We start from the raw sequence: 12,530 nt of genomic DNA, 5'->3' as shown, positions 1-12,530 counted from the left end.
GCAAACAGGCTGCGTTGTACAGCACATGTTCCAGCGTAAAATCCCCTTGCACTTGTTATGTCATGATGCATTATCTTCATAACTGTGTAGCCCATTTTGCCCGAAATTTTGAACAGTAGTGCACGCCCATTGGAGAAAACCAGGTGTGTCTCGGACAAATCCCCGCCCACTTTACCAAATATGGACATTGCACGGGAAGTTGATTGACAGCAGGCAGCAGCTGCTGAGATACCGAGACATGGCGGAGCGTACAGTTTGAGTAGGGAACGCTAGAAGAGTTGCGCTACTTTTGCTCACACTTGAGTCCGCACAGCGCCAAATAAATGCCCAAGAAGAAACTATAAACGCAGATGAACATGCTCTCCACGGAAGCGCAGGGGAAAATAGACGAAGTTGCTTCGCGTAAGTGATCCGGGAGAAATGTCTCGCTGTTTAGTGCAGTCAACAGCCTCAGGCAACAAACATGGCTTCTGTGCCTTTCTGCTGTTTGTAATGAAACCCCGCTTGATTAAGCCATCGCATCTCATGGCGCCGTGGCTCAAATCCTACAAGTGAGCGGATAGGAGGAAGTTGCTGCTGCATTCATCGGGTTTGTGTGAGGGGAATTGGGTCTACGGCGATAGCACGGAGCTAGCTAGTTAGCTAGAGAACTGTAGGAACTGCAATGGAGCCCAAGCACAAAGAGTTACTCCACCAGTACCACCAGAACTTACTGGAGTCCATCACGGATGCGGACCGGCTGATAGAGTTGCTGAGTAAATCGGGAAGCCTCAGCGAACAGGAAACCTTCGAGCTGGACCAAAACTGCTCCTCCAGCGCCGAGAAAGTGGAGCAGCTCCTGAAGATGCTCATGAACAAGCAGAGCGACCATTTCCTGGAGCTCTGTGTGGCCCTGGAGAAGACATACCCTCACCTGTACTCGGCCCTCTTCGCCAACGGTGGAGGACCAGCAGAGCACTCTGGTAAGATGCACTGCAGACTGGCGTGCTTGATTCATGATGTGCATCACATACACATCACTGATGTTTGGTGGACGTGAAAGTCTTGGCAGAAGTTGTCAGTGAGTTGTACATCCAATTGGAGTTATTTTCAATAGACACTGTGATGTCTGGTTCCTGTAGAATCTGTATGCATGCAACATATAACATGTCTTTGCATTGCATAGATGATGAGGTCATGGTCTTTGTTATTGTGCAGTAGATGTTTTAAAGCAAGTATGAAATGGTGTTGCACAATGGTTTCACTTCTTTTTAAGCTTTGGTTCAATAGTAAAGTTCTGGAATTGCACTCTGGCTGGAAGGATAGCAGACTGGGAGGTGGACACTCGACGTGTGATCCGATCTGATGCACATCATGAATCAAGCAAGTTGCAATACAGATGTCTAGTGGTCTTAGTTTCTTCTAGGTGGATGTGAAAGTCCTAGCAGAAGTTGAGTTGTAAATACAATACAATTGGAGTATTTTCAGTACACTAGTGAGTGATCTGACTGCTGTAGAATTTGTGTTTGTGTGTAACAATGTCTTCTCATTGCAGAGATGAAGAAGTCAGGTTTTTGATTTATTGTGACGTGGATGTCAACGTGATGAGTTGACATAATGAAATGATGTTGCAGGATGGTTTCAGTTATTTTTATCTTTGGATCAATAGTAAAGCACTGGAATTGACCCGTCAATGTCACACTGGCAAGACAAATAGCAGTTTGGGATTGGGAGGTGAATGTGTCATGCTTGATTCATGATGTGGATCAGGGCACACGTGTAAAACTGATGTTTGACTTATTTTAGATGAGTATGAGATACAGAGGCAGTTGACAGGATTTTTTTTCTTTTTGGATAGACATAAATGGATTGAACTTATTTCCGTGGAAACTATCTGTTCATTTGCATTCCACATTCATGTTTTTGTTTGGCATATGGTTCCTTGAAGAACCTTTAACATCCATGGAACCTTTCCAGGTTCTTCATAATTAAAAAGTTCTTAACACTAAGAAAAATAGGGTCCGTTCTATTAAGAACAACTCACTGAAGGTTTTTTTTGGTGAACCCAAAATGGTTCTTCTATGGCATTGCTTTGAAGACCTTCATTTGCAACCTTTATTTTTAAGACGCATCTTTGCATTTGCATGAATGATGATTGTGTTGTCCTTTCTGTTGTATCTGAAGAAGTCACATCTTACTCTGCAGCGGATGTTTCAGAGCAATGGTGTAATTGTTTTATGACACAACAAAGGTGTTGCATGATGGTTTTAGTGTTGGGTCAATGATAAACTGTTGGGATTGACCAGATAAAGGCTGCAGACCACCAGGGTGGAACAGGGATATTCTGCAGGTTGAAATGTGGTGTTACAGATGAGGATGAAAGTACTATCGTATCGATTGACCCTTCATGCAAAGATCACACTAGGGTTTCTCAGTCAATGCTCTACGTCTTCAAGCTATTACCAATGATCAGAGAGCGGCATCATGGGTAACTGAAATAAAGATTTTTCCCCTGGATTAGCCCATGGATATGTCCTTCTGTTTCACTGCTCATGACATGGGTCATATAATTTTCAATTTTAATTTTGTTCAAACCGAATGCTTCCCTGACGCACATCTATGGAATAGGCTACAGGCTGACTTGTTTCCATGGAAACACCCTTGCCAGGGAACCATGGCAAATCGATTTGAACATACATGTGCTGTGTTCGTAGACCTGTAAGAATGGATGGAGTCTTAAAAATGGTTTGAAATGATTGTAATTGATTGATTTTGTAATGATACAGTTGATGTAATGTGAGCTTACTGACATCTTTATTGGTACATCGTGTCCTTGAGGATGAGTGTGGGGTCATGAACCTCCACTAAGGTTTTCAAATGTACCAGTACTAGGCAGTCGGTACTATAAAAGTTGACGGTACCGTACCAGCAGTTCTGCAGTACTGGTAGTACCGGATTATATTTGGTACTCACCGATAGACGCTGCTTTTAAACGCTCTAGTTCGTGTTTGTTTGAGCGCTCTCCGAGTGTCAAATGTTTCTATTTACAGCGTGTTTTTACAAACCTTGAGCAGTAGCCAATCACAATCATATTTGTTAAGCACGTGAACACAACGACCTGTCAGAGGTGCTAGTCAGTAAGTTAGTCAGAATCCGCTTGGTTAAACACCACAGAAAACTCACGAATCCTCGTGAATCCTTTAACTGACAAAGTGTAAACATGATGTAAATAAGAGGTTCATTGTACAATTAAGACAGCTTTTTATCATAATGTTTTTTTTTTTTTTTGCAAGAGTGCAGAATTCAGTGAGCTTGCGCTTTAGAGATTGACAGCCGTAGTAATTATAAAGGAATGGTTCCTCTATTGCTTTCTGTTTATTACCCATTCAGAATCTGAATACAAATGTAGTTTTTCATGCTGCTAAAGTTTCTGGATTGACAACTGTATTTAAATGCATTATTGAATCAGAAACTGTGATGATTCCAACGGATGAGACAAAACGGAACAACATTTTTTAAATTACTTAATTCGACGGTTATTGCTCTGGTACTGAACCGAAATTGGTACAGAGAACCATGAAATTTGACTGGCATTGGTGCCGACAGCTGAAATTTTGGTACCGTGACCACCCAGTAATCTCCACTACGGGGTCTTTTGGAATAAACATCCCACTAAAGGTGTAGATGGAAGGAAATATGAACTGTATGGTGATTTTTACCCTGAGTAACTGTACTGTTGAGTGAGTGCTTCACGCTATTACTGTTGGCTTAATTGAGTTTTGAGGATTTCATGCTCTCTGCACCCTTAGACTGGTCTTTGAACACTGAAATTAACCATGTTTATTGACCTTGCATGTGATTGTGAACCTGTATTAAATTCGACTTGAGTCAGTGTTTTCTAGTATTTTGTGTAGTTTCGTTCATGGATTTGAGGATGAGAGCATGTTTAGGGACGCACTAGATTTATTTTTTGAAATAAATTAATAGTTTTATTTTATTCAGCAAGAATGCATTCAATTGATCAAAAGTGACAGTAGGGTATATATAGGCCTAGTTCCAAAAGATTTCAATGACAAATAGCTATGCGCTGTTCTTTTAAACTTTCTGTATATTAAAGAATCCAGAGAAAAAATAGAATCCACAGATTCCTCAGAAATATTCAACAGTGAAAATAATATGAATTGTTTCTTGAGCAGCAGATCAGCCTATCAGATTGATTTCTGAAGGATCATGTGACTGAAGACTGGAGTAATGACGCTGAAAGTTCAGCTTTCCCATCACAGAAACAAATTACCTATAAAGATGTATTCAAAAACACAGGTTATTTTAATTTATAATAATATTTCACAATATTACTGTTTTTCCTGTATTTTTGATTAAACACTTGATGTTAGATATTTAATTGTGCATGCTTATTTCTTCTATTTTTACATATTGATGTCATCTAACACTCATATGAAATGAAAATAAAAATTCTATTGTTCTAAAATTCTATTCTTCTATTGTTCTCCTCATTTGTAAGTCGTTTTGGCTGCTAAATGATTAAATGTAATGTAAATCCACTTAAGAATTTTATCATAGTTTTATGATTTTATTTTTTTTAACAATGGAATCTGTTTAATTTGGCTTCTATCAGGTGACACAGACAGGAATTTGTGTAAAACACAAATTAACTGAATGCACAACCTTTTGACATTAACAACAAAATGTTGGGGAAATGTTTTCTCCCTTCTAATATATTAGAAATATTATGGTTAATTAATTGTATTTTATTTTTTGCATTTTGCCCATGACCTTATCACAACAGATCTGCGACCCACTCGTTGAGAGCCCCTGCTGTGGAGCATTACTCACACTCTCTCACACACACACACACACACACACACACACACACACACACACACACACACACACACACACACACACACACACACACACACACACACACACACACACACACACACACACACACACACACACACACACACACACACACACACACACACACACACACACACACACCCTTTGTGCATGCTGGCACAGTCCCACCTGACTCTGTGCTTTTGTGTACACCAACCACACACACGTGTATAAGAAATCCATAAATGAGCTGAAAGGTATTGCGAAAGCATAATTTTCTTTAGTGCAGTGATTCAGTTCTTGTGATTATTACGTTTAGCCGTGTTAGTAAGAGCTAAAGATGAGCCTTGTCCCCCTGCAGGCTCCGAACAGCCCGAAATGACTCTGCCGTATGCATGTGTGATGAGTTGTGCTGATATCAGCCTGCTCTGAAGTCATTCTCCCAAGCTGCCGCTGTTGGGCTTCATCTCTTTTCATTGCCAGGTCTTCCTCTACACACACACACAGACGGGCTCAGAGTCGTGGAGGAGGGGCTGCATCGGTTCAGAGGATAGTATTGTAGCGGCAGCTCCAACTGTTCAGCACGCAGGCTAAAGGAACTGCAAACAGCATGTCTCTCCATGGAAGGACTCTCCCGTACGCAGGCTCATAAATCAACCAACATAGGGAGACAAAAGATCAATGTTGCCGATCAATCTCTCTAACAGGACGGGGAGAGTGAGATTTATGTGTTGTAGATGATATTCGAATAGCCTTAGTGCAGACTTGCACATTTCCCTGAGCCGAAACGCATTGATTACTGTAAACGCATCGCTGATCATTTAGTTTGGCTTGCATAATTCCAGAGATTTTTGATGTTATAGTTTCCGATCTGAAGTTATTGCTGTGACCTATAGGCCGCCTCAGACGGGAGGAGACACTGCAGCTTTCTGGTGCCACCCATTTCAAATGAGCAGCAGTGCAGTTGTTTCACTTGGGTTAGGGCTTGTCCACAGCGGGCTAGCGGACAACTCCCTCATGCAGTCAAATGTAGGGCCAGTACAGAAACAACAGGCCTTTTGTTTTAAACGAACTGCCCCAAACTGCACCGTCAGCAGCTTGCACTGTTTACTGACCATGGGGGCTGTCCACTTGGATCCCAGTTGATCAGTGCAGGGGACAGGGAAAGTTACAGAGTGACAGTATGTCAAAAAGAGTTCTTGAATGGGTCGTGAACTGAGCTCCACTTATAATGTTATCAAAAAACATCCTAATTGAGAAGTAATAGGCTATTTTCTGTCCTGTTTTTGACCTTCTCTTTCAAACTATCTGTTTTGATTCAAAACTTGGAAATAAATGATTGGGTAACAGTTTTGCAGATTAAAATATTTTTCAACATCCCCGCCATTACACGTATGGAATTGTAGTGTCTGTTCTCAAACTGAACTAAATAATTTTTATTACTATAAAAAATCAAAACGACGGTGGGGACGGTGCTGCAGTGGGCAAGTGATGATGTAATCGGTGTGCGCGGCTTAACGCGGTTAACACGGAGTATCGAACACAATCATGAACACATTCGTACTAATATGAACACAATCGTAGGCTAGTGAATCGTGTAAGTGAAGTGCTATTGATGGTGCTATTGTTGTCTACCATGTGCTTTAGAGCATTTGCAGGATCATTCGCGGCAGATAGACACAAGTGCAGTTATGTGCTGAAGCTTTAAAAACAAAACCAAAGATTAAAAATACAAAATATAAAAGTGAGATGAACAACGCTTTGCATTTTGCCTCCTTGTCCTGCGTCTTGATTACCATGCATGAAACTGGTAAACAGCTGCTGCTTGATGATGCAAACGCACTGGTTCGGACCCAAACATATAATGTGTGAACAATCCAGTGGGGGGAGGGGGAGCAATCGAACTCTGGTTCGGACCAGTCAATCGAACAAAGTGTGAAAACACCCTCAGAACTGAAGTGGTTTTGTGAATGAAGTTTTGAGTGTAGTCTGTAGACGTGCACTACTCGTGACTTTGTGAAGCACAGCTCATGCCATGAAATATTAATACTGATGCCACTCTGATTCAAGGCCATCACTTCAGATCTAAGAAGTTTTTTTTTAGGATCCCTGCCTCTTAACGTCACACTCAAGGACAGGATAGCCTCTGTCTTTTATATTCTGCATGTCAGCTTCAGCTTTTATCCACCTCACTACTAGACTGAACGCATCTGAGACTCCACTGCTTTTAGTCAAAATTGCAGCTCTCATTTATTTTTGGATCTAGACAGATTTCTTTCTATCCGTCTGTCTGTGTTCAGCTTAACGTGTCATCACTAAACGTGGCACTGGCACAAAGCTATTTGATAAATCCAATATCCCTCTTGATGATGCTCTCACACACATTTTCACATTGGCTCAAACAGTATTGATCTCAGCTCAATTTGTGGTGTGAACACTCACTAACAGCGCCTGATCGTTTAATGGCAGCAGAACGCATGAATGATTGCTAACGCTGGAATTAAAAGAGACAAAACGATACTGTCAGCACCACATAGATGTGTGCTAGTCTCTCTGGCTTTAAAAGGACACAAGCCTCCTAGTCTTCAAGTTTTTTCTCCATGAGAGGCAGAGCTATCAAGAAAGAGCTCATTACCATTTCCAAGTGTTCCCAAGCTGCGTAATTGCAGAGGAACTGCGGAAGTGCCACGGTCTAGATGATAGTTGTGAGCTATAATGCGTATATTTTGTACTTCATTTTGTTGCTTAAGCACTAAAAGGTTTTCTTTGTATCAGTAAAAAGAATGGACAATCTTCCCAGGAGGACTTGAGATGGCATGAGTCTCGATGCCGGTTAGTCTGAGCGGCAGTGATCGGACTGTTCTGAAACAGCACTACAGTGGGTATCTGAAAACGGGCCATGTGTCCCGTAGGGAGATGCTATATTAGAGTAAGCCTGCATTATGTACCTGTCACTGCAACACAATCAGATGTGGATTTTTAAGGGCTTTTTAGACTTTGAATGTTAAGATAAAAAGAAAGTATGAATCCGAAGATGCAGCGTGCACATTTTTCTTCAATAGTTTTTCTTTTCTAATTTTAGTTTGGTTTTGGTACTTTTCTCTGATGGCTGCCTGAGAGGATTTTAGTGTTCTGTTAGACTGTCAGCACAGTAATCTTCACTCACTCTCACACACAAGGTGTGTTTCTAAATTCATCCCTTTTAGCGCACTGCCGCTACAGTCATCAGAGCAATGCTTTTGTAACACATTCACCATCTTCAATAATGAATTTTTTAAGACTTCAGACTTTAGATCAAGTTCCTGCTATAATCTGCATGCCTCTGGTTTCTGGACTGTGATAGCTAAAAAGATAGATTTAGATATTTAGCTTATATTTTTAGTTACATTTATTGCTAGACACTTTTATCCAAAGAAACTTGCATTGCATCAGGACTTGCTACGCAACTACCAAGCTACGCAACTAACACTTTGAAGCTTCAAAAAGTTCATAAAGAGATCGTAAAACTAATCCATAGAATCGAGCGGTTTGGTCCAAATTTTCTGAAGAGGCACAATTTCTTTATTTGATGAACAGATTGAATTTAGGCTTTTATTCACAAATAAATATTCATCATCTCACACATCAGTTGTGGTTAACAGAAGCATGTTCGCTTGACGTGCGAGAGAACCAATGAGGTTAATTCTCGTAACGCAGCACGCTTAAGCTTCCGCAAGAACCAATGAGGTTTGTTCTCGCGCATCAAGCAAGTACGGTTGAGCTTCTGTTTATGTCCACTGATCAATGTTTATATGGAAGGACAGAAAGCACTCAGATTTCATCTGATCTTCATTTGTGTTCCGAAGATGAACAAAAGTCTTACGGGTTTGGAATAACATGAAGGTGAGTAAATGATGGCAGAGTTTTCAGTTTTGGGTGAACTAACCCTTTAAGCAGCACAACTGTTTTCAACATTGATAATAATACTTAGAAATGTTTCTTGAGCACCAAATCAGCATATTAGAATGATTTCTGAAGACGTAAAGAGTTTCTACTTAAGAAGTAATGATGCTGAAAATTCAGATTTGCCCTCATTGGAGTAAATTACATTTTATAGAAATAGAAAACAGCTAAAATTGATATCAAATAATATTTAAATAAAATGTTCCTCTATTTTAAATAAATGCAGTCTTTGTAAGCATAAGAGACATTTTCAAAAACATTTAAAAATTGTACCCACCCCATACTGTTGAACTGTAGTTCGTATGGCTTTATTTCCTACAGATGATTTTGTGTTAAGTAAAAAGGGTAACATTTAGGAACAAATAAATTGCTCTAAAGTTTGCTTTGCCATCAGATGACAAATCTCTGTAAGATGTGCTGAGAGAAGCAGAATTTGGCCACAACCCACAAAGGTTGCCTGTGGTTGGAGTGACATGTGAAGTGATGAGATGCGTAATGGTGTTGGCAGCCCAGATTCTTACGTTACGCTGAGACTGGTGCTTCTAGTAGGCGTGACCGAGAACTAGAGTTACTGAGATCACAATCTTGCTCTATTACTGTCCTGCCATTGAGACGAGTGCTGAACTTACTCCAGGGGCTCTTTTCCTGCTGGTAGTGTGCTTTGGATAAAAAGCCCCACCAAATGCCAAGTAATATCAGATGCAGCACTTGTAGTGGTAAAATTTGATTTTTGGTTCCTCTGTTTCAGTGCTTTGTGTTCACGAGATGTATTGAATGAGTGTTGGGTTACCGCTCTGATCCCCTCCGATTTTTCCACAGTCTTGTCAAAAGTGGGAATGTCCCTTTAGCTGTGTGTGTGACATCACCTGATACGTGAAAGTCCAGATTTTTGTCTCTCTCCTCACTGCACATTACTAGCAGACCGACTGTATACACTGCCGTGTCACATGACGGACTCTGAGCCTTGATTGGCTGCTTCCTCTGAACCTTGCCCTCAGTACCACAGCCTTGCCGTGCGGCGTCATGTAAAAGTGACTGAACAAAGGCTGTGTGATGTGATGTCTTCTCCTTTCCTAGGGCACATTGCTCTCTGTCTTCCAGCTTGTGCTGGGGCGACTCCAGATTTCATCAAACGGCAGCAGCTTCTGCAGCAGGAGCACAGCCAAAGTCAGCTGATTTAGACCGCTGAAATGTGGGTAAACAGAATCATTTATCAGGCTCATTCTGACGCCCTCTTTGCCAGCCCAGTATCATAAATGGGATAAACCACTCAGACTTGAGTTAATGCAGCTTTGTTGTGGCAGGTAGCTGTTGCACATCATTTCTACAACACTCTATGGTGTCAGTTTTTGCACATTTTCTTCAGAAATTGTTTACACAGGCAATGTTTGAGGCTGACAGCTGTATTTGGGTCAATAAAACATAAACAATCGTGTAAAAACCTAGTTAAACAGTTCTTAGAAATGTACTCTTTGTATTCTTTGCATATACATATATATATACATATATAGACTCACCGGCCACTTTATTAGGTACCCCATGCTAGTAACGGGTTGGACCCCCTTTTGCCTTCAGAACTGCCTCAATTCTTCGTGGCATAGATTCAACAAGGTGCTGGAAGCATTCCTCAGGGAGTTTGGTCCATATTGACATGATGGCATCACACAGTTGCCGCAGATTTGTCGGCTGCACATCCATGATGCGAATCTCCCGTTCCACCACATCCCAAAGATGCTCTATTGGGTTGAGATCTGGTGACTGTGGAGGCCATTTTAGTACAGTGAACTCATTGTCATGTTCAAGAAACCAATTTGAAATGATTAGAGCTTTGTGAGATGGTGGAAGTAGCCATCAGAGGATGGGTACATGGTGGCCATAAAGGGATGGACATGGTCAGAAACAATGCTCAGGTAGGCCGTGGCATTTAAACGATGCCCAATTGGCACTAAGGGGCCTAAAGTGTGCCAGGAAAACATCCCCCACACCATTACACCACCACCACCAGCCTGCACAGTGGTAACAAGGCATGATGGTTCCATGTTCTCATTCTGTTTACTCCAAATTCTGACTCTAACATCTGAATGTCTCAACAGAAATCGAGACTCATCAGACCAGGCAACATTTTTCCAGTCTTCAACTGTTCAATTTTGGTGAGCTCTTGCAAATTGTAGCCTCTTTTTCCTATTTGTAGTGGAGATGAGTGGTACCCGGTGGAGTCTTCTGCTGTTGTAGCCCATCCGCCTCAAGGTTGTGCGTGTTGTGGCTTCACAAATGCTTTGCTGCATACCTCGGTTGTAACAAGTGGTTATTTCAGTCACTGTTGCCCTTCTATCAGCTCGAACCAGTCTGGCCATTCTCCTCTGACCTCTGGCATCAACAAGGCATTTCCGCCCACAGAACTGCCGCTCACTGGATGTTTTTTTTTTTCGGACCATTCTCTGTAAACCCTAGAGATGGTTGTGCGTGAAAATCCCAGTAGATTAGCAGTTTCTGAAATACTCAGACCAGCCCTTCTGGCACCAACAATCATGCCACGTTCAAAGTCACTCAAATCACCTTTCTTCCCCATACTGATGCTCGGTTTGAACTGCAGGAGATTGTCTTGACCATGTCTACATGCCTAAATGCACTGAGTTGCCGCCATGTGATTGGCTGCTTAGAAATTAAGTGTTAACGAGCAGTTGGACAGGTGTACCTAATAAAGTGGCCGGTGAGTGTATATATATATATATATATATATATATATATATATATATATATATATATATATATATATATATATATTCATATTTTATAAAGGGGTGCGCATACTCGACCAAAATAATAAATGCACTGGGTAAATAAGTTCAGACCTCTCATTTGCGTATACATGTTTGACAGCTGTTAAAGCCCAATCACTGTTTTAGATCAACTAACTGTAACACTGTATCAGATTTCCATTTGATGTGAATGCATAATAAATCTGCCGGTTTCAGAGGAAAATGCAAAGCTGTGACATTCATTGTCGCGCTTCACTCGGGAGTGCTAAAACCGGCAGTGCATATACATACTTCTTGGCATCCCGCCAGAGTAAATATATATAATATATAAATGTATTAAATATTAGCATTGTATTTAAGTATACTATTACTATACAATAATTGTACACTCACTAGAGCACTATTATCTCACTATTATATTTTAAATATTATCACACTTTTAATTATTTTGTTTAATATTTTAACTAAATAAAGTGCAATAATGCTATTATTAATAATTAAAATTTGTATAGCTACATTTAATTGGTAGAGGGTGAGCACCACATGACATAGATTTAGCAGCAAACTTTTAGTAATATATTGCAAAAACGGTTTCGGTTTCACTGACCATAATCTGCCAACCCCCCCTCTCCAATATTTTTTTTTCCGAATTTTTGTTAATTTATTTTTGCATTAAATCACATAGCTACTAGTGACTATCAAGTACATATCAATAAAATCAACCTCCATAAAACCAAACAAATTATCACAATGTTGATTTAGGCCTATACACTAAATTGCAAGTTCATCCTTCAAATGTTAATGAATCAGCTTTGTGTATGTGTGAAGATTTGCGGGAGGTTATGAAATGTGGTATTCACTCACTCACTGGTTTATTACTGAACTGTGTGTGACTGTGAAGTGAACGTAACCATGTTTGGCGCTCTAAAAAAGACAACCGTATTCTGCTGCTGTGTAAAATGTAGCCTATGAGACAATGTTTGAATAGAT

At 40.6% G+C, this 12,530-nt stretch overlaps 1 protein-coding gene across 5 annotated transcripts in view; it reads left to right on the top strand.

Annotated features, from left to right (window-relative positions):
* The first annotated feature begins 207 nt into the window (after positions 1-207).
* dlg5a (discs, large homolog 5a (Drosophila)) overlaps positions 208-12,530 on the top strand; it is a 71,352-nt gene continuing 59,029 nt past the window's right edge. For all 5 annotated transcript variants that reach the window (XR_008806812.1, XM_056248107.1, XM_056248108.1 and 2 more), the window contains exon 1: positions 208-962. Coding sequence is in view for 4 of the 5 variants with exons in the window: in XM_056248107.1 (XP_056104082.1) it covers positions 665-962 (298 nt within the window). In the remaining variant the exon portion in view is untranslated. The remainder of the gene's footprint in view (positions 963-12,530) is intronic.

This window comes from Rhinichthys klamathensis, unplaced genomic scaffold, assembly GCF_029890125.1.
Source record: "Rhinichthys klamathensis goyatoka isolate OS25496 unplaced genomic scaffold, OSU_Roscu_1.1 h1tg000053l_1, whole genome shotgun sequence".
NCBI lineage: Eukaryota > Metazoa > Chordata > Actinopteri > Cypriniformes > Leuciscidae > Rhinichthys > Rhinichthys klamathensis.
This window is presented reverse-complemented; position numbering and strand designations above follow the sequence as displayed.